The sequence below is a fragment of the Atractosteus spatula genome, chromosome 21, assembly GCF_055471065.1.
Source record: "Atractosteus spatula isolate fAtrSpa1 chromosome 21, fAtrSpa1.hap1, whole genome shotgun sequence".
NCBI lineage: Eukaryota > Metazoa > Chordata > Actinopteri > Semionotiformes > Lepisosteidae > Atractosteus > Atractosteus spatula.
Window position 1 is genome coordinate 15,483,649 of NC_142726.1, and position 21,741 is coordinate 15,505,389.

The 21,741-nt window shown below is 52.3% G+C and overlaps 1 protein-coding gene across 12 annotated transcripts in view; it reads right to left on the minus strand.

The window, feature by feature from the left end:
• The window catches only part of chd9 (chromodomain helicase DNA binding protein 9), a 64,817-nt gene extending 44,908 nt beyond the window's left edge, over positions 1 to 19,909 (minus strand). For 9 of the 12 annotated variants that reach the window (XM_088938789.1, XM_088938788.1, XM_088938787.1 and 6 more), the window contains exons 1-2: positions 19,800 to 19,909; positions 13,598 to 15,285 (exon numbers count right to left, since the gene is read on the minus strand). In XM_088938789.1, the coding sequence (XP_088794915.1) occupies positions 13,598 to 15,121 (1,524 nt within the window). In that variant the 5' untranslated portion in view covers positions 15,122 to 15,285; positions 19,800 to 19,909. Of the gene's footprint in view, positions 1 to 9,734; positions 9,878 to 13,597; positions 15,286 to 18,848; positions 18,916 to 19,799 lie in introns of those variants that run through there. The other 3 variants (XM_088938793.1, XM_088938792.1, XM_088938781.1) reach the window with 2 other exon arrangements.
• Between the last annotated feature and the right edge of the window lie 1,832 nt (positions 19,910 to 21,741).

Consider the following 21,741-nt stretch of genomic DNA (forward strand, 5'->3'; position numbering starts at 1 on the left):
AGGAGATATAATTACCTGTATTTAAAAAAAAATACCACTGAGGCATTATGAAGCAAGAAAAACCTTGTGACAGTTGTCACTATTTCAAGCTACAGAAACATTAAGCAATGAACAAAACAGGTACCCTGGACATGAAAAGAGAACTAAACAAAGCCATGCATAGCCGATCTTTACTCTGCAGGGAAACCAGGCAAGTTAAGGTGGGGGCTGGTTAACCTCCAACCTAGAGAAAGTTTCACTCAACAAATTACCTAACTGTTTTTCTGGATGAGAAATTTGTTTAAGGGGGGTTGCAGGGGGTGTGTCATCAGAAACAGCCTCTGCAAAGCGCTCGGTGCCAGAGAGCTTCCTGAATATCACTCACTGGGGTCAGAGGTCAGAGGGCAGTGACCCCGGCGAGGGGGACAGAGAGGAGCCCCTGTTCCAGACCGGCCTCCTAAACCTACTGGCCGCCTGCTATACGTGTTTCTGGAAAGCAAACAGCGAAAGACTTTGGCTGTTTGTTAAAAATAAAAAAAAAAATGAAATGCTGAAAACCAGAATAAAAACGCTGACTTTCCACAGCCAGTGTGTTACTTTAAAGACAGATCTTCATGTACATACAAGTATGTACGATGAACACGTAGTTGAACAAATTTACCATGTACTCCAGACAAAAGGAAAATCAAAAGACTGCAGTCTGTCTGTGTGTGAAAGCTTGCGTGGACAGAGTGGAGAGGACCGAAGCTGCTCCCGGCAGGGCAGAGCGATGGAGTGGGGAAGCCATCTTGGGAAGGGCAGTATGAAACAGTCCTGGGACACAGAAACCGGAGCCCACAGGAACACGACAGGAGGACCTGGAGCCCTGCGCAAGACGCGACAATTACAGGAGCAGCCACCTGCCGCACATCGGCCCGCCGCCGCCCCCTGCTGGTAAGGGGCGGCTGTGATGAACCCGCCCGCATCCGAGAGCGCCGGGCTGGCTCGTTACTTCTTCACAGCCACACGTCTCCTCATGCAAAACCCACAGGCCACATCTGCCATGCCAATAAGGGCGCCTTACTGAGCTAATTTGAACCCTTAAAAACAACCAGAAAAAAAACTGCAAGTGATGGGGGAAAAAACCGCGGTCTACACAGGGATAGCCCTCCCGTTATTGTAAAACAACACACAAACCCGGATCGTCACCGACATCTAGTCTGAGATTCATAAATGCTTTGGATGTTCGACCGTTTCTGGATTTTTTCCTGTCTGCTGAGCTCTGTTTCACCATGACCATCTGGAAACTGTAAGCTCGTAATTGATACACAACTGAAGAGTCACCCACCATGTGGAATGACATTAAAATAAATACAAAAATAATGGAGACTCTCCACCCAAACACAATGCTTCCTGCCCGTAATGCGATTCAGAAGAATCATCCATCCGCCTCACAGCGAAGGAAACGGAAAAATTAAGTTACACGCAGGGCAGCAGTGAGAGCAAAAACGGCTCTATCAGAGCCGCAGGGTCTTCACCTTCTCAGGACCACGGGAATCTACCTCCGTTCGTTCTCTTACACTGCTGCACTTCGAGTGTCACTGCATGAGAAACGTTTTCCATTTCACGTCAACAAAACAACCCCCCCTGTCATCAGATTCACCGGCAGCAGCGTGGAGCAGTGGTCAGGGCTCTGGACTGGTCACTGGAAGGTTGACAGTTCGATTCCCAGGTGACACTGCTGTTCCACATTGCTTAGTAACACAGCCAGCTGTATAAACAGGTGTGCAAGGGTTGTAGCAGCTGTGGAACAAGAACACGTCATGCTGTTGAAGCCAGTATCCCATTTCTTTCAAGAAATAGGTGGATGGGACGCCTGGATTAACCCACTACTATCCAACAGGCTTGATGAGTGGGGCTGAGGACAGACAGGTGTTGTGCTCCCTGTTCCAGTGCTTCAGGTGGCAGATAATGTACACGCTGTCCCTTTAAGTGCTTAGCCTGTCCAGTCCTTGGAATTTGGACCACTGGAAAAGGATCAGGTCACGCCTTCCAGACTGCGCTTTCCTAACTGAAATAATTACGCATGCCAAATAAATAATGCCCAATCCAGGAGCCCGACCCGCACCTCCAGTTCAGGAACAGTGACGAATTTTTGGGGAAATGAGCACATCCGTTAGCCCATCACCATTCAAGAAAATAAAAAGATCACAAATCACCTTTTAACGTTCATCAAACTAGAGAAAAAAAATCATCCTGCTTTAGACTAACACACACCACTTGTCCAGCTCCGGTTTTGTAAAATGTTTCTGTGTTGCTTCTTTAAACAGTTCTCCGTTTCCTTTCAGAAACACCCTGGGTGAGGAACCTAACATGCAAGCCTGCCCCTACAGACAGGCTGAGTCAGAGGACAGCGGGCTCTCTGGCCGCCCTGCCTTCCGTCTCCTCTCCAGATCCTGCCTGAAAATAAGACGCCACAATGAACATCGCGCAGCAACTAAAAAAGACTAAGAGCGAGCAGCACAGCCAGGCAGTCGCGCACATGCTTGGCTGATCACATGGCACGGTTCTGTACTGCACCGCAGTTCCTTGGTAACAGAACAGTTAAAATGCAAATGTGCTCTCTTCAAGGCTGAGAGGAGTGTGTGTTCCTTCAATACACACACACAACGCAGGTGCCACTTTCAGAGCTATTAATTACCAGCCCTGTTATGTACATTGTCCTTTTCTTTCCTCCTGGATCAAACCCTTCTTCCTCTTTCTCCTCTACCCCAACCTGGTCCTGCGTCCCCCCCCCAACCCCTTCCTTGATCTCCAAAGCTCAACAACGCCCCCCCCCTATTATCTTCCCTACGCTGTATTCTATTTGGAAATGTACACTGCGTCCCTGTCAGCTCCTGCGCTCGTAGAAAAAAAAAAAACTGACAGGAAAGAAAAGGCTAACTGTGCCACAGAAGAAACGTCCTTGAAATCTAGGTTAGCAGTTTTTTTAGACTCCATCAGGTACATCAGGTGCTTCCTGGTTGTCTAATCTAATTCAGTTTTACTCAGGAACGTACATCCCTTCCTTTTTTTGTCACCCCCTCCCCCTCCCTGTTTTTTACTATTTTTACTTCTAGAAAAAACAACAAAGAAGTGAAACCCTGAATGGGCTGTAAAGCTCAGTGGTATCCGAGGTGGGATGTGCGACGAAGATCACCACCCTGGGGGAGTGGGATGGACTCTGGATTGATTACTGATCTGCAACAAGACTACAGCACGAAGCCCCTTCGCACAGTCTCTCCAGTTCCCTTCCCTGAGGCACCCGGACAGAGCGAGCTTCTCAAATCCACAAGAGAAAGGAAAATAAAACATTTCCTTCCAAAGGAGACAGCACAAAAAAAAACAAGCACTACTATTTTTCCAGAAACCTGTATTTTAAAAAAAAATAAAACTTTTACTGAAAGGCTGAAACAAGCCCCCCCCTTCCCCCAGAGAATAACTTTGCAAAAAAATGTCTAGAGACAAACTGGTATCATCTGATTAATCGAACCATACTCCAAAGAAAGCAGCAGTTTTAGAATCATTGCCTTCTGCATCACAGTGTGATGACAACAGCAGCACAGCTCTGAGGATCTGCGCCAGGTGTGAGGAAGAGTACAGCTCATGACTCTGCAAGGTTCAGACCACCTGGGAGCCCTCAGTTAGCAGACGCCTGATGTTTGCAGGAACTCTGCACAGTGATGCAGATACTCCCTGACCAAACACCCGCCTGATCTTAACCTTCCTGTATGACTGCACTGTGAGGCAAGGGTAAAAGATCAGATGAACGAATTAGGCCTTGGTGTCTCAACCAATTAAAAGTTGCGAAGGATGAAGAGATGCCCCGTGAACAAATTAAAAAGGACATAATCTTCAGCGATGCTTCCTGAGCTGATTAAAAAGAGCAGCAGGCTTAAATGGGGCTTCATGTCCAATCAGCCACAAGCCTGGTTCTGCCTGCTCAGCACTCCCCTCCTCTGCACAGAGCACTCTGGGATCATGACTGCCAGGATTTAGAAAAGGGCTGACATGAGGCTGCACCGCAGCAACAGAAAAAGATCATTTTTAAGGAGCGCAACAGCGCAACGCACCGACTGTGGCACGGCACAGTAATGGGACACATTTGCACTCGCCACTGAGTCACAAGTGTTATTTACAGAATCGAGAGCGACAGGCTACAGCCTGCGCCGAGCAGCTGAGCTGCATTCAACACAGCTGGACAATCCTGAACAGCAAGAGACAAGAGGAGAGGGGCTGGACCGGTCTCTGTCATCACTGACCTGAACTGACAATGTCTAAGAGCGCACAAGAGCTTACATACTATATACCATCACATGAAGTTTCATGTTATTTTTAAATTACCCTCCGTCTTGAAGGAAAACCACCTAGCAGCTATTTAAGATCTGCAGAAAAGGGGTTGACCGTGGCGGTGGACTGGCGTTCCACCCAGGGTACCCCTGCCTAACGCCATTGCTGGCCGGGAAAGGTTCCGGCTCCCCCTGACTGGGTTTGAGTTGTTGTAAAATGGACGGATGTCCTTGAAATCTGAATGGAAAGAGGTTAACAAGTCCAAACCAGCCATAACTGGTCAAACTGAACCCTCTCCCATCAGATCAAGACTGATCGTTTGAAGGCATCTTGAAAGCCTGGAAGAACACAAGAACGGTTACATCCAGCCCATTTGATAGTTTGCAGCCAAAGGACCTAAGAACTGCGTGAAGCCATTGTTCGCATTCTTTATAAAAGCCAGGATGTCAGCTTCAACCAGGCTGGGTAGTGTGCACCACACTCCCGCACACCTTTGTGTAAATAAGTGCCTCACGTCGTTGGTATTAAACGCACTGCCAGGTACACACAAGACAGCCTGGACCTGGGGATGCTTCTTCACAAGAGGCTTTAGCAAAGCTACAGGAGAAAAGCTAACATTTACACCCAACAGCCAGCGGGTAGCAGTAGTTGTTGGGGAACTCAAGTCAGAGTTCCAGGGCTGAGTTCTATTTTGGTTAATGTCCTCTGTATCAAGCTGAACACGAGTTCCAGCGAGCCTCCTTGCAGATCCTGTAAATCTGGCCCAGGCAGGACAGCCAGCTAATATGACGAGCAGCTCGCGAGCAAGGTGGTGCCCCTGGCCGATCTCCCGACACGCGTGGTGACGTCTCCAGTATGCGCCGCGGGCGAGTGCCCTGGGAAACGCCAGCCCTCCTGCCTGCAGTCTGCTGGTGGCAGGGAGAGGCTGGGCAGCAGGCATCTTTCCCAAGCTCTGATGACGTCGACCCTCTTCTCAAGCGTGCCAGGGAGTTCTGGGCCCCGCGCCCCCAGAAGAGCAGGCGCCCCCTGAGACACAGCCTCGCACCCCTGCCAGGCCCACCCACAGAGGAGGAGGAGGAGGAACTCGGGGCGAGGGAGGGGACGCAGACAGCAGGGCCTGGCCTTCGCAGAAACGCGGAGCTGCAAGCCTGCACAAACGCGCTGAACCCCCCACCCCGCCCCCAGAGACACACACACAGCCTGAAACCAGATCACATAAGGTTTAAAATAAACATGAGGCCCCGCAAAAGAAATCTTAAATTAAACACCAACAGTGAAACCTTTTCCTAACCTGCAATTTCATTAAATATACAGTTACACATCTCAAGATAAAACCTTTAAAAGATTTAGAGAAATAACATTTAGACAGCGTTCTCAGACAAGACTTGACAACCTCAGTGGCCTTCATATATCCACACGCATACAGTACTACTTTTAGGCTGTTGACAAATGCAGCGTTCTCTGAACATTAACTGGCCCGTTAATTCTTTAAATTCAGCCATTAGTACTAGAAATGAGGCTCATTAGTACTTTCTATTTCAAAAGAGGTTCACCGTTATCAACGAGCCCTATTTAAACCTCTCCTTAGGACTGCAGCTTAATAGCAGGAGCAGTATTAAGTCTACACTGTAATCAAATTAATTGACTTCTTAATTTAATTAAGGGGGGGGCGCTTCTGCTATTTGCATCCCTGATAGGTTTGAGAAGGCGACACTTCTTTGGAGAGACAGGGGACAGGTCAGGGGGGCCAGCGACTGCTTTTATTTGGCGGCGGTAAGGGAGAGAAAGGGGGTCAGACTGTGGTCACAGCTTGCCCACATGATCAAAGCCTGCTGCTCTGCACGGCAGGAGCTCATCACCGCTGCTCACCGGGCACAAAGCATCAGCTTTCGTTCTCCACACCGAAAATCTGAAGGGTTAAGTACAGCTCGTGCGTTCCACAGCACAAAAAAAAATCATCCATTGAAAACCGGAACTGGGCTGCCTAATAAAGAATTTTAAAACGCTGCATTTCTGATGCAACAGCAAAATTCTAAAGGTTTCCATTATGAAAGCTAGATTAACCGGGGATTCTGATGGCAGGGAACACGATGTGCATTCTTAGGAGTCTGACCAGACACTTGCTATGCTTGCTGCTGTTCTGGGAACTCTGGCGCAGAGAGGCTGAGCTCAAGAGAGGCATTCTTCAGCAGCACACGATGAGGTCATCAGCAGATTAACCTCAGAACGGCTCTGATGTGGGAAGCTGTGATGTCACAAAGCTGAGGCGTATGCCAGAGGAGACCTGCCCAGTGTGAGAAACAACAGCGAGTTCACTTCCGAAAGCACAAGGGGGGTGGGGGGGGGGGGGACAAAGAATAGGAGAACTTCCAGAGGTTTCTAAAGCTCTCTTCTGAGGCTGTCGTGCAGCTTTGCTTTCCAGATGGGCTGAATGGCCTCCTCTCTTTTGTCACCTCTCTCATGTTCTAAACTACAGAACGCAGCTCTGTTCCGAGTGATAAACCATCCCCGGGCGGGACTACGTCAGAGCGCAGGGCTGCTGTTGTTGCGGACCAGACACGAGATGGGAGGTGTGGACAGGCCCTGCAGCGCCAGATCACATGGCCCTGCTGGGTGCCAACTGCCGTCCAAAAACACGCCAGCAGCCCTCCGTGAGAGGGGGAGAACGTGAAGCCCCCCAAAACATGACAAGACTGAAAGGGACTGCTGAAGGCCGGTAGAGTACTCCGGGCTTTCTCCACCAGGCACACAGCGGGGGGCACAATCGCAGGCAGTTACCGACTCTGCATTATTAACAACCCCTTCTGTTCAAGCCGGAGGCACGCTGCAGACCCTGCTGAGACACCTCAAGGGAGAGAAGGGCTTCTGCGGATCTCCATGTTTGGTGTCCTCCTGCTATCCTTCTCTCCCTCTCCCTCCCCCCGCCTCCTCCGCTCCTCTTCTCCCTTCCTTCCTCGACTGAACGCTCAGATTTTCCACTTCCTCCCAGCGCAGCCGCAGGTGCCTGGGGAGGCCGGCGGGCTGCCGGTCAGCGGGGGGGACGGCAGTGCCCAGGAGACGAGGAGTGAAGCCGCTCACCATGGAAAACCCACACACCCGGCCCCCACTGGAAAAGCACCACTGTCGAACAGCAGGCTAAAGCACAGAAGACCACAGGCGACCAGGCTTCACAAACACTCACCACAGACCGACTTCATGACACAGCTGCACCGCTGTAAATTATATCAGAAATGCTCTTCCTAATTAATATCAACGATCTCAGGTCTGGTCTGGTCAGTAATCTAGCCAGATTCGCAGATGATCGCAAAATAAGGGAATTGGCAAACACTGCAGAAGGAGCAAAGGAAACTCAAAAAGGCTTAAGACAAAACTCACGACTGTCGTCTCGCTCCTGTTTGCACATTTAACAAACAAGCGCAGAGAGTTACACGCAGGTAGTAAAGCAAACTGCAGATGCACAACGTGAAAGAGAGGAAACTACTTAAGTGCTTAAAAAGAAGTGTTTACTAACAAAAAGCTAGCGCAGAACATTGTTTGATATTCCTACTGTAATATTTTCAAACAATCTGTGGCACGGTTTTTAAAACTTCACGTATGTGCCAAAGGAACAAGTGCCCCCGTTGAGCTTGTTTTCTCTCGTTCTTTTGGCACAGAAGAAGACCAGTTCTTTTTTTTTTTACAACCAAGAAGAGGAGGCACTTCTTTACTCAAAGGGTTGTGGGAGGATGGAACGTGCTGCCCAGCCACGTTGTCAAAGTCAATACTCCTGGCAGCTTTCAAGAAACAACTGCCTGGCACTGCTGGATCAACTACTAACAACCAAACCAGAGAGATGGGCTGAAAGCCCTCCTCTCATTTGTAACTGTTGTCATCAGGAGAATGTACAGTACATTATCTTCCACACCAGTCATTTCTTTGTGCAGGTTTTAAAGAAACTAGGCTTTCACTTAAACACTCAAAATCACTTCAACGGCAGTGGCCAACAAACAAGATGGCAGTATTCCTAAATCGGGGATCTGCGACTCTACAAATGCTGACTGTGTAACTCTCCCTCGGTACAGTGCCCTCCAGTCTGCACGGTTCACGATCAAGCTCGCATTCAAGTCCACAGGTGCTTGGATATGCGTTGTTTGACAGACTGCAGGTTATTTTGACCATCAAAATCTAGCAGCAACGAGGAATAAAGTAAAACTACAGCTCGCAACAAAAATTAGCACTTCCAAAAGAACTCATGCTCAAACTCACTTTTCACTCCCTGGGACAAGGAAAATCCCAAAGCATCCTGACAAATCCCTGAAACCACATGCATACCCACTTACACCCACACGCCTGCCAGTTTTACAGCAGACAAGGACCCGTGGCCCAGTCTTGCCTTTGGCTATTTTAATGTCAAGACAAGTCCGAAAGTTCTCTTGAATACAACATTTAAATCAAGAAAAGCTTGTCATAACAACTAGGAAAACAGCAACATCTCGTTACAATATAAAACGTCCTTTAGAATCTCCACCTAGGGACCAACTCCGTCATATTGACAGTACCAAATTAGCATGAGACAAAGAAAACTATTTCCGATTTCTAAGATGAGAAGGAATGGTGGAGTTCCTTCATTTGTTTCGATTCGTAAAGTCAATCCTGCGTGAAAAGTGTCATTTAGCCTCGATGGAGGTTTTCAACTTTTTTTTTATATTCTAAAAGGGTTACTTTACTTGAATTCCCTGAACTAGTCGTGACATCTGGCCAGCTGTGTGCAGCAGAAATGATCTGGGCCTTGGCTACCGTAGCGCACCAAATGATGTGCGATGTCAAGACACCTTGCTTTCAGAGAGCAAGCCGACAGGTTACAGCCCAAGAGCCAGAGAAACAGATCAGCTCTTGTAACCTGCTGGTTACCAGAGGAACCTGTAAGCCCGCAGGTTCTCTCGCTAAAACTGCCTGCACCCTCAACGCCAACAAAATAAATAAATAAATTACCTACTCTCTCACGAAAACAAAACCATCAACCCGGATCACACATGTGAACCAGCTTTATTCTCGGAAAAGAGAAGCTGTGAAAGCCTTCGGGGCATCAGTTTATAATGCAAGCAAAACAAAATGAAAATATCCTCAGAGCAGCACAAAGGTCCAGCAGCAGACACATCTCAAGTCTGCTGTGACTGCTCCTCTTCCACACACGGTTTCAGAAACCATGGAGCCAGACAAAAGACGGCTTCGTGGTTTCCCTCTTACAGCAAGCCAGGCGGGGAGAAGTTTCTCCTGTAAGCAAAAGGTTAATGGGCGGCAGGCCTCGAGCTCATGGAGTGCTGATTGCGTCACAACCCGCAAGCATGAAATTCCAGCGTGACAACCGATCAGCAGAGCCAGACGCTGAACTCTCAGGCCCCCTTGGAAAGAGCGAGAGAAGGAAAAAAAAAACAGCTCCCAAAAGAATGGTTATTTGTCAGACCTACTGTGTAGTTGAGGCTGGCCAAAATCCCATATGCTCTTCAGTGGCGGTTTCTGATCCAAGAACAGCCCCCCCCCTCTCCCTCCACAACCCCCTCTCGCCCTCCCCCCACCTCGCTCTCCCTCTCTGGCTCCGCCCCCTGTTCCTGGAGCTGGCTTCCTGTTCACCTTTAACCCCGCCTCTCCTCCCCCTCCAGGGAGCTCCGCAGACAGGCCTGCCGTCTGGGAGAGGAAAAGAGTGGCAACGTCTCTCTCTCGCGGCCCTCCTCCCACCAGCAAGCACATGAGCGACGGGGGAATCGGGTTTCAGAGCTGGCTGCAGTTCCGCCCGTCTGCGTGTTATATAAGTCTTTCCAACCGTGTCAGGAAGAGACCGGGCCGGCGACTCGGCCCTCGGCTCCAACCATCTTCTTTCACCAGGTCAGCCGCTAAATATAATCGCCGAATCCAGGCGGCGTCCCCCTGTTACTTGGGTCTCATTGCCCCCTTCTCTGCCCTGTCCCAGGTGATGTGGCCACTCGCCAAACCTGGTCTGTTTACAGTATCTGGTTTCCAACCAAAATAACAACAACAAAAAAGAGCTGATAAAAATGGGTCTGGCTGTTTCCTCGTTTGCCTGCGCACGGCAGTGTGCAGGGATGGAATAATTCTGGGCCTAATGTTCAAAGTGCAAATAAAAGAATCCTGCTGATCAGGCGTGTGCTCACGGGTGATAAGCAAGACAGGCTGAATGGCCTCCTCGCTTGCAAGCCTTACTTATGTTCCTCTGTAAATATCCAAATGTGCTGCATACTTCAATACCAGCAACAGAAAAGAAATATTCTACGAGTCATCTTTTACATTTCTGAAACCCCAAAGACCAATCTTTTTTTTATAGGTTAGAATAAATTCCTTGGTACCAGAAAAAGAGCCTTTTGACATAAAGCCTAAGGTTCGCTAGTGCAAGCCAATGGAAAGGGATGCCCCCACTGCACAGAGTATCCCGCACAATCGTACACAAGTGTGCAAGAAAACCACATGGGGATTCCCCACCTGTCTCTCTCGCGCAGCCCTGCCCAGTCCCTGCCAGCTCCCCCACCTGCTGCTCAGGGAAAAGCCCCCCACACCGGCCTGCAACTGGGAGGGAAAACCCCACCGGCACCTCCAAAAAACAGAGGCGTTGCACCGAAGGGGATTTAGAGAGTCACGGCCCCTTCGCTTATATAGGGGAAAAAAACTCCAGCGAGGAAAACCACGTCCCATATTTAGAAAAACACATCACACGGGCGTGTTGCTTCGCTCGGGAGAAACGGCACAGGAGCCACAGAGCGATCGGTGCAACACCTGCAACGTGTTTGGGATCGTACAAAAAAAAAAAAATAAAGGCACCTAACCCATGCCAAGACCTACTCTTCAAGAAAATTCACGAAACTAAACGTGTACAGGATGCCACAGTGTACACAGACAAGCCAAACAAGTTCTCTGACCACATCCTCTGGTCTGAAGAGTCAAAAAGCTGCACACGAGCGCCAGGTGTCGCCTGCACACGATGAAGGAGACCTAGAGGCAGGCAGTCACAGCTCCGAGCGCCCAGCACGATGGCAGGAAACAGAACGGCAGCAACACCTGCCACGGCCCCAAACCACACCCAGGACCACTCGCTCAGCCGGGCTTGCAGGAAGGGACTGGAGCACCACGGCAGCCCGATCCGAGCTGCCAGCGGAGACATCCGAGCGGATGTGGAGGAAGCAGTGGGCTCAAGGAGGCGAGCTCTGCCAGGTGCACTCTTAGGAGCTCATACCCAAGAAATGCTGAAGACAGAAAATCTTTTCCATGTTGTAACAAGAACCGACAGAGGGCTTGCTGGTCCTGATCTAAAGGACCTGAAAGAAGCTTTGGCAAGAGTAAACATTCAGGGATACTTCAGATTATCTTCTCGCATTTTCCCCTACATTTAATCAAATGTGACTTTTATTACACTACATAGTCTATTCTTTAGACTTTCAGCAGGAGGGTAGAATTAAATCATACCCTCCCACCCCTTGACTAAATCAATATTACTATTCATTTTGTCACGGGATTCACTCAGGTGTCAGAGCCTGGTTAGGTGAAGTCCCTTCAGCCGGTAGCACTGACTTAAGAAAATTGGCAGGGCTCCTCTATCGGACAAAGATCTGACAAAGCTCCCTGCTGCAGCGATGTACCTGCGCGGAGATTAAACACAGCTCATGTGCTCTAGCCTGCAGTCCGTGTCCTGATGGAGCTGGCGTTACTTAAGCTGCTCCTATTCGCTGAACTGTGGGAACGCACAAAGCCCACCTCACACTGGGACAGCAAAACCCAAACAAGACTGCCGACCTGCGATCAGCCCCGCGTGCCGATTGGTCCGCTGGACATGAAACTATTACGGCACATGCTATTGGCCAGCTGGACTCTGCTGGGTGCTGGGGCAGCCTTGTGTTTGAGGTCATTCCACTCTTGCCGTCTCTCTCGCCCCCCATGCACAGATAAACTGCGGGGCAATGCACACCACCACCTCCCAGACATCAGCGAGGGGATGAGGACTCTAGCTCCACACTGACCCACATCTCATTATAGCCTTAAGCACGCTTACAATATGACCTGAAGACACTGCTGCCATTCCTAATCAGTCTCTGCCTGCAGCCCGTGTACCCAGACTGCGATCAGTGCGATTCAATGGAGACTGTAACTCCCCCACAATGGCAGGTTTTCAGAACGTTCAGTGGACCTTCCAGGGATAGCTGAGCTCTACAGCACACTGCTGTCGCGAGTCGCGGTTTTCTTTCTTTCGCTTCACGAGACAGGTTGTCTCTGGGAGGCGACTCTGCCAGAGAAAGGAAGAGGCGTGGTCCAGCCCTCGGACCATCAGGATCTGCCTCCGGCTTGTGCTCAACAAGGCGCCGGGTCTCCATAACCTGTTTTCCGCATTTTCTAATACAAACAAAGCCACGCACGCATCTGCCCGTGTTCCAAAAACAAACCACAACGCCTCGAGAGTCCCTTCGAACGCCGCTCTGCTGTGGGACTCACACAATCGGCCTGTTAAGCACTTCATTAACTGCTAACTAATTCAGGGACCAAAGACCACATTAAGCAAGCAGCTGCACCAGAACTGCGCTACGGAAAGGTCAGGGGACGCCAGCGTTTGCAACCCTTCCAGTGTAACAGGGAAGTCTCTGGCCTCGTGACTAGCAGGCTGCAGGTTCGAGGCCCTCGTGCCGACACTGCTGCTGTACCTTGAGTGAGTTGCACTAGTCCTGTATGAATAGAAACCAGACCTACAGGCCACGTGACGGACCAGCGTCCCGTTCGGAGGGGCGGGCTGGGGGTCGAGGTCGAGTCATGTTCTCTTTCATCGCCTCGCGTCGGGGAAGGAGGATGAGCCCGGGCCTGGTGAGACGCGGTGTGTGGCTCCAATGGAACTACCACCCCTCTGCCCCAGGCAAACCCCCGGCTCTACTATTCATTCTGACAACGCACATGCCCCGCTGCCCGTGGGGAATAACTGCAGGACCACCCCTGCGACCCACCCGGGAGACCCACGGCTGCACGGCACCGCCTCAGTCCTCAGTGCTCCACAGCAGAAAGTGCCCAATTAGTCCTTTCAGTGGCGCAGAACTAAAACGCTAAACGTCAACATTCCAATCGCCTGCCTTCCTGGCTTACGCAGCACAACTTTATTACCCAGTTTCGATACCGAAATGAGTCTTCATTTTCAAACCGCCTATGAAACAGAGAACTTGTTCTGATGAAAGACGCAATACTGGAACCGTGACACCAGTGCTTTTATCCAACGCGGGTTCCAGAGACTGGGGGGGGGGGATGTTGCCGAGGAACAACGTGTGGAACATGAAATAAAACCCCTCACCTGCGCTTTGTAGTCCAGCGAGAACGAATTTCCCTCCTCTTCCTCGTCCTCTGCTTCCGGGTTGCCGTTGGCCCAGGAGCTGCCCGAGTCGTGCTGGGGCTCCATGGGGTCGTCCTGGCCGAGGGCGGCCTCCAGCTGAGGCAGCAGGTCGTCGCCCAGGAGGTCCGGCGCCCCCAGCCCCTCGAACGCCCCTTCGTGAGCCCCGACCTGCTGCAGCAGGTTGTCCTCCAGCGCCTGGAAGCCGTTGCTGCTGGCGGCGGGGGGCAGGGCCGGGGCGCAGCTCTGCCGGTGGTCGGTGGTCTGGCCGCCCATCGCGTTCGGGAAGCAGCCCAACCCTTCCGGGAACATCGGAGAGCCGCCAAAGCCCCCCTGAGGCTGCCTCGCGTGCCGCATGGCCTGGAAGTGGCTCCTCCCGGCCGGGTTGAGGGGGGCCTGCTGCTGGGCCGCCCCGGACAGCATGGCAAAGGCGTCGCCGGGGCCCGCGAAGCCCGGCAGGGAAGAGTGCAGGGCCGCCGTGCTGGCGGCGGGGGCGTGGGTCACCGGGGCCGAAGACAGGTGCCTGCCGCAGCTCGACGCCGGCTCGCCGGGGAAGGAGTACTGCGGGGGTGGGAAGGCAGAGCCGGAGCTGACGGAGCAGGAGGACAGGGCGAGGGAGGAGGAGGAGGAGGACGACGGCGAGGACGAGGAGGACGAGGAGGAGGGCCTGGAGAAGGGCAGAGCCAGGTCCTCCGGGGGGCCGGCGAACTGGCGGCCCATCCGCCTGCCGGAGGGAAAAGGCCTCGACGGGCCCAGGGCGTCCTGGACCGGGCCGTAGGGACTGCCGTTGCGGTCCAGCGCGGGCTGCAGGGAATGGGGCGCGGCGTGCGGCGTCTGCTGCCGGTGGAGCGCCGCGTGGGGCTGGGGGTTGCTCGGGAAATAGGCGAAGTCGTGGTGCTCTGCAAAGCCCTTGCTGGGCGGCTGCCCGGGCTGGGAGTTCATGTACTGGGGCTGCGGCAGGTGGTGGTGGTGGTGGTGATGGTGGTGGTGGTGCTGCTGCTGCTGCTGCTGGCCGAGCTGCGAGTTCTGGCTCGGCGCCTGCTGGTGGAAAACATTCCCGCTCTGCTCCTGGTTGCCCCACATCGGGCTGCTGTCGGGGAACAGCCCGTTAGGCTGGGGGGTCTGGTGCACCGGGGAGCTGTGGTACTGGGAGTGCAGCACGTTCCTCCCCCCGCCCGCCGCGCCACCCTCGGCGAGGGAGAAGGGCTGCCCCAGGGGGAGGGGCCCCTTCAGGACGTCGAACTGGCCGAGCTGCTGCTCGAAGGGCAGGCCCGGCTGCGAGGAGGCGGAGGCCGGCGGGGGGGCCATGCCCGGGTGCTTCCCCCCGCCCAGGGGCTCGACCTGCAGGGGCTCGAACTCGGCGCCCAGGTTCAGCTCGTCCACCAGGGACACCGGCCCTGAGGCCACGAACCCCTCGTCGGACAGCCCGTCCAGGCCCCCCACAAACAGGCTGGGGTCGTCGAAGAAGTCCATCATGGGATCCGTCATGGTGCAAACGCGTCGTCTTACGGTGAGCCTTCGCCGCAGGGCTCCGCGGCGCCGACCCCCGCTGGCTTCTTACTCTTCCAGACAGAAAGGTTCACCGGCTGCAGTGCCTCAGGTCGTCCATCTAAGCAGGCCGACGTCAGGCCATGCTACGTCACCCAACGTGCCTGTATGTGGGAAGAAAAAAGGAAGGAAGGGGAGTTAGCGAGGCCCCATACGAACACCTCCATTATTTTGGAAGCCTGCGCCCCACGTGCGACATATGTCTCCTTTTCCGCGTTTCCTGCCTATCCTCCGTTCCTGGTTGGATGTCTTATTGAATACATTAAGCAGTCCGGTCAGTTAGCACAACGCACAGAAGGCAGGAGTCCGTGCCATTTGGACAGGAAATGCATTTGCACGCCTGCCCAAATTCCAGGTGATTCCTTAAATCTGATAACCTGTCAGAGCCAACAGTTTAACTCCCAGGTGCTTCGTGCTCGTGAAAGATTACCCCTAGTGGCACGTGGAATCAATACAGAGTGCCAAAGCCGTGACATGACGTCACCCAGTCTGCACACGTACGTGCACAGTTGCAGTTTGGTTTTGAGTTTACTGTTCACATCAGGGCCTAGTTTCCTAAGGTGTCGTGATCAAAACCTACAAGCGAACTTGTCAGTGGGGAATGAAAGATTAGGCATCACTATTTAGTCACAAGCACTTAAATGCCCTGTGCTGGTTTCTCTCACGGTGCCCAGAGACAGGGCTTTCTGGATGAGCCAGCTAATTAAGGGCAGGGTGGAGTGTCGCATCTTTCAGGTGCACAGCTGAAGGGCTCCCAAATATCAAGCCAGCAGCAGAAGCAGACTATATTTTTATTGACTCAAAACAAGTTATTAAAATACCGTGTCAAACAAAAGGAGCTGCCTACCACACCACATGGCACAAGGGCTGCACCTGCTGTGTGGGGGAACGACCAGAGACAGCTGGCGAGATCTCGCTCGACTTCCTCTCAGCGCACAGCGTCTAGACCGCAGCCATTGCCCCATCACTGGAGAGCCATGGAAGACCGAGGTCACTGCCAGCAGACCGGCCACGAGGCACAGCTCCTTCCTGCACTCCTGTCATTCGCCTGACCAAGGGGGCCTGCCTGCCAGAGGCCTGTGCCCACTCGCACCCCTCCTCCTCCTCCTCTTCTTCTTCTTCTTCCACCCTCTCCCTCTCCAATCCTGTTTCGACACTCCTGGATCCCCGCCTCTTCCGCAGCCTCCTGCTCGGCCTCCTCCCGACCCCGGCTCCACCACCCAGGTCTGGCCGCTTAACAAAACAAGCGGCCATCCCACTCGCTTCCCGACCAGCGTCCGAAACCACGTCAGGACCTGACCATCCGCCATCGTATTAAAGAATAAGATCCTAGTATTAGCACAGCCCCCCCCCCCATTAAACAAAATTATATGCCGGTCTGAACACAGATGCCCATGCTGAGAGAGCTCACTGGGCAGCGCCCCTGAGCCAGAGCGGACGCGACCCCCAGCACAGCACAGCCAGGCAGTGCAGAGCCACACCACCGCGCTCAACACAGGTGCGACCAGTGCACCGCACTTTCAGAACACATGACTAAACACGGTCAAGCAGCTAATGACCAAAAAAATAACATCTTAACAGGACAGGGAAACCAGCAGTAACGTTCCGGCCACACCGTTTTGGCTCCGTGGAGGCAGAGAGGGTGTCCTTGTTCCAACATCGGGAGTGTCAGGTGTCGGCACCCCGCTCTGTGCTGGGGTGCTGGGGAGAGCTCCCTGGCTCTCCGGCAGCCTCCCTGCTCAGGGCTCCTCATGAAAGGAGCAGTACTAAGAGGATTTAAGCGGCAGTGACTTAGCAGTTCTGTTGTGTTAGCAGCCGGCGCGCACAATGCCTTACTCAACAGAAGCATGCAATCCCCTCACGTCTGTACCAGCACACGTTCAGCGGGGAGACGTGGCACAGCACTCTGTGGCTTAGACAGCTCTACAGTAAGATGTGCCCAATTAAGAAAAAACACGCTTCTCCTCATACTCTCTGCCAGGACAGAAGATTATCTTTATGCCACTTCACGTCTATAAAACATTAACAGAAACAGCTCAATCCATTTTCTACACCCTTAAGTTTCCCCAGATTCAAACGCAAGGTTTTATGGATGCAACAGTCTTTTTCAGCAGCGGTCCTGGTCTGATCTGTCTCCTACAGTGGCGGGATGCAGCAGAGCACGGGTCTCTACTGGGACGCTGTCCCGTCTCAACCGCGGTTACAGAAGAGGCAACCGGTGACCTGCAGGAGTCACAGACGGCGCCTGGTCTCGCACGCACACAGTCCAGACACTTCGGGACTGCCAGACAGCCCTTATTTGTACTTTGTACAGGATAAATAAATAAAATCTCATGAGGCTGCTTTGCACCTTGAGAGTTCCAGCTGCACCTACACCACAAGCAGAGACCGTCCGAGCTGAGCTCACAGCACTCAGTACTGCGGTATGGATCTTAAAGCCATTTTTGTATACAAGTAAAATATTCCAGCTTTTCAATTACTAGTATACACTGTTACGCCAAGGAGGCCATGAAAATGTATATTTTCAAGTATTGGCTTGTTTGGGCAAGTACTACCTCACAGGAGTTTTCCAGGCTTGAAAGTTAAAAGCATAATATTTTCTTTTCCCCCGATTACAGAAACAAAATGTTTTTGGGGGAGAGATTAGACGGTGTTCAGGAGTGACTCGCGAAGGGAAGCACCAACGAGCCCTCGACAGGCAGATGAAAAGAAAAGCACCTAGCCGCCAGTGCGAGCACAGCTGCCAGGGCCTTGAACTTCTGACGCTCACCCCTGCCAGGAAGGGCCATCTCTAACTGCGCATTTAAAAAAAAAAAAGCTCCTGTTTTTTTTTTTATTTGCGTGCATTTCCAAGTCAGGCGCCAACAAAATGAACGCCAGAGGGGGGGGGGGTGACACCGACAGGAGAAACTCGTCAGCAGAAACATCAGCTGGCACGCAAACATCACAGACAGCCCAGGGTAGCCCCTAAAGCTGGGGAACAAGTACTTTTTGAGGGACCGGAGGACAAACTTCTGCTCCCGGTGCCCCGTGGCGGTCGTGCGCTTAGTCCCACACAATCTACGTAAGCACTTTGGTTTCCCGAGCACCTTCGAAAACTCTTCACAGAAACAAAAGACCGTCGACAGTATAGATCTAGAGACACATATACACACACGCAACACACGCACACAAGGCGCTGGGGAACATTTGCCCTCCTAGACGCCGGGGGACGGAGAGGTGCGGACGGGCACATTTTAGCAGACGGGGGGGGAAACAAACGCCAGCTAGCTCAGTTACAGCTCGCCGCCGCACAAACAAGTAGTTAAAATGTAACAATAAGACCCCCCACCACCACCACACACACACACATCCACACCACCACGAACACCCCCTTCCCCAGTCCCCCGTGTTGAGTAACGCCGGCCCTCGCCGCCCTGCGTCCGCGGGTGAGCCGCGGTGCCTGCCGGCGGCTCCCTGACGGCTGCGGCCGGGGCGCCGGGCGCCCTACACCTGCCTGACGCACTCGGGGTGTCGCTGGGCTCGCTAGGCCGGGGAGCTCCTCACTAGTTCACAAGGAAGAAAAGTAGTAGCGCCTTCACTTCCTATTCTATTGTCTGACTCAAACTCGGTCTAAGATTCAGCCTGCCCTTTTTTTGTACCAAAAAAAAAACACACAACCACTAACCTTAGCATCCTGTGTGCGTGTGAGCTGAACGATGTCTTCCTCATTCAGTGGCCTCCTCTCTCACTCTCTCTACCCCCCCTCCCTCCCTCCCCTTGACTAAATCTGGAGTCCGTCCCTTAAACCAAACCGTCTGCTAATTGAGCCGCAGCCCTTTAAAACAAGTGAAGCAACTCTTTGTGTTGTTTTATCAATCCTGTTTTTTTTTCAGAAAGTGATGCGGGGTGGAAGGTGGGGGGGGGAGCACGCTACGCTGACGGGGACGGATGAAAACGTCCCTCCGGGTGGTGGTGGTGGTGATGGGGGGGTAAGTTGAGGACAGCGGGGGCTGCACCGCTCCTCTCCGGTTTGTTGCTGCGAGCGAGGCGCACACGTGTTTTCCACACGGCTTTCACCTCTCTGTGCGTCTCTTCCCCCCCCGTCTGGGTGACGCGGAGGCTGGCTGGCGAAGGGCGGGGGGGGAGAGAGAGAGGGAGGGATCGGCACTCAAGGCTACCCCCCCCCTCCTCCTCCTCCTCCTCCTTCTTCCTTGCTTGCTTCCCAGTCTCGGGCAACACCGTGTTTCGTATATGGGGAATCTCCGAGACACCCCCCTCTCCGCCACCTTCAATTCCTGCTCTGCCATCACCAGCGCTTCTTCCCCGCCTTGAGCCGCCGAGGCGTCTCGACGAGACGCCCAGGTGACACTTTCCATCCGTACCCGTCCCCCCCACAACCACAACCACCACCAACAGGCATTTCTTAAAAATTAAGCTCAGAGAGAGCAGACGAAGCCGGGCATTTCGCAGTTTATCAGAGGGATTTCCTGCTCGCCTTGCCTGAGCGACACACGCACAGATCCCTCTCCCTCTCTCTCTACCTTTCCCAAATGACAGCCAGACCCACAGCTGCTCAAATCACAGCCACGGCGGGCTCCCGGCTCCCCCTCGACCCCAGCACGGCGTCGCAACTTACCGGCGAGAAGCGAGCTTCCCCTGGCGAGGAGGGCGGGGGACCTCGGGCGCCTGTAATTTGGGAAGAATGATTATTTGCGAAGTTTTAGTTCCAGCGCTGCTGGCGACCTCAGCGGTTCCGCCGCCGCTAACGTGATGATACACAGCATTTGCATATCAGTTATTTGCTTTCTGATTGGACAGCTTGGGGTTTGGCAAATTTGGGCCGTCGGCGGCGGAAAATTGGGGGTGGTTCCGCCGGTGTCGGGTCCTCCGCTCACCTGTCTGCCGTGAACACCTGCCGGGGGCAGATTTGGGGCAGGGGTTCGAGGGGATCCGGGGCCGCAATGTTAGGGCACGCAAGATGGCCGCGAAGAGGCTGAAGCCAATCGGCGGAGGTTTTACTTTGATTTCTCAGAACCTGTAGTCTCCCGGATACTAAAGCTGAAGCTGTCGGGAAAGAGATAGCGAAACCTATGGCAGGCGGCCGTGGGTGTGTGGCGCCCCTTGGCGGCCGGTTCTTGGAGTGGAGTGGAGCTGAGCTCAGCCGCCTCCGCCTCTCCCCCACCTCCAATCTCTCATGTCGTTGTGCTCAAGCAAGGCAGGGGGAGACACACTGCCTGAGCGGACATGCCTCAGGTGTCGGCGATAAAACTGCGGATTACAGACCACAAGTCACAAACTCGGCCTCTCGCGTCCGGTTCAGGGCGCTCAAGAGTTCGGTGGTGGATACACGCCTGCTAGCAATGCAGAGCCAGTAAACAGCTGTCTGATGCACAGTGCTTTCTTCTTTCCCTGACCCTGGCCTTTCTCTGGCCAGCACTCAATGAAAACATGACCAATTGAACAGTGGTGGTGTCAAAAATGATTACAACTTAAAGAAATCAATTTGCAAATGTATAAAAACTTAATTGTTTCCCATGCAGCTGAGTTGCAACAGGTTTTTTGAGAAACCAATAGGACAGGAAAGACTGAGTTGACTCATTACGCCACAAAGCCCTCACTGAACTCAGCCTCTGTTAGTTACACAGCCCTTGCAACAGCTAGACAGTGCAAGGCTCTTCTTACACATAGCTTCAATGCACATGTGTCCCGTAATGGAGAGCGATAAACAAACCATGCAATTGTGTTGTGCAGTTTATATCGGTACAACTTCTGGGTAGAAATATCTGAGTGGGAACACATACAAGTACAGGGATTTCTCTTCTCTGGTCAGAATGGCTGAGCATCTTGTTTCCGATTAATAGAATCCTTTGTGTATAGAGTTTCCTGTTCTCAGTTTTAAATGCACGTCCCTGTAGTTTCCACTTGAGTCTCCTGGTTCGTGTTTCACTGTTTCTAAAAAAGGGTAGAATGGGTGTCAGTGCTTTTGAGGATTTTAAAATATTTGAATCAGACGCTTCATAGTCTTCTCTGTGCAAGACTAAAGAGGTATATTTCTATTAGCAAGTCAGTATAGGACATAACTTTGAACCCTGGACTGTTCTTTGGACTGATTCAGATGTAGCTGTGTCTTTTCTTGTAAGGGGGGGGACAAAATGCTCCAAATGCGATCTTACTAGTACATTTCACAGTTATAACACCCCTCATTACTATGTTGTAACCATGTAACCCTACATTGTGTTTGCTATCTTTATTGCTTTCCCACATTGTCAAGAAGATGTTCAATAGCCCAAGACTTTTCCAGAATGAGCTCATTTGTGTTCAGCATTTCCCATCTAATATTTCGAGTTTGATATGGTTTGCTACCTGCATGGAGCAATCTGCAGTCATTTACATCAGATGTTGTCTGCCAGGTGTTTGATCAGTTTGGAAATTTGAAAAAAGCCTTTTTAGAACTTCTTGTGAAGCTTCTATAGTGTGGCCTGCAGACATGAGCAGTTTACTAACTGTGCTTTCTCTTTTCTATCAATCACACGGTTCTGGCCCAATTACAGGCTTTAATGTAAATACATACCTCCTGC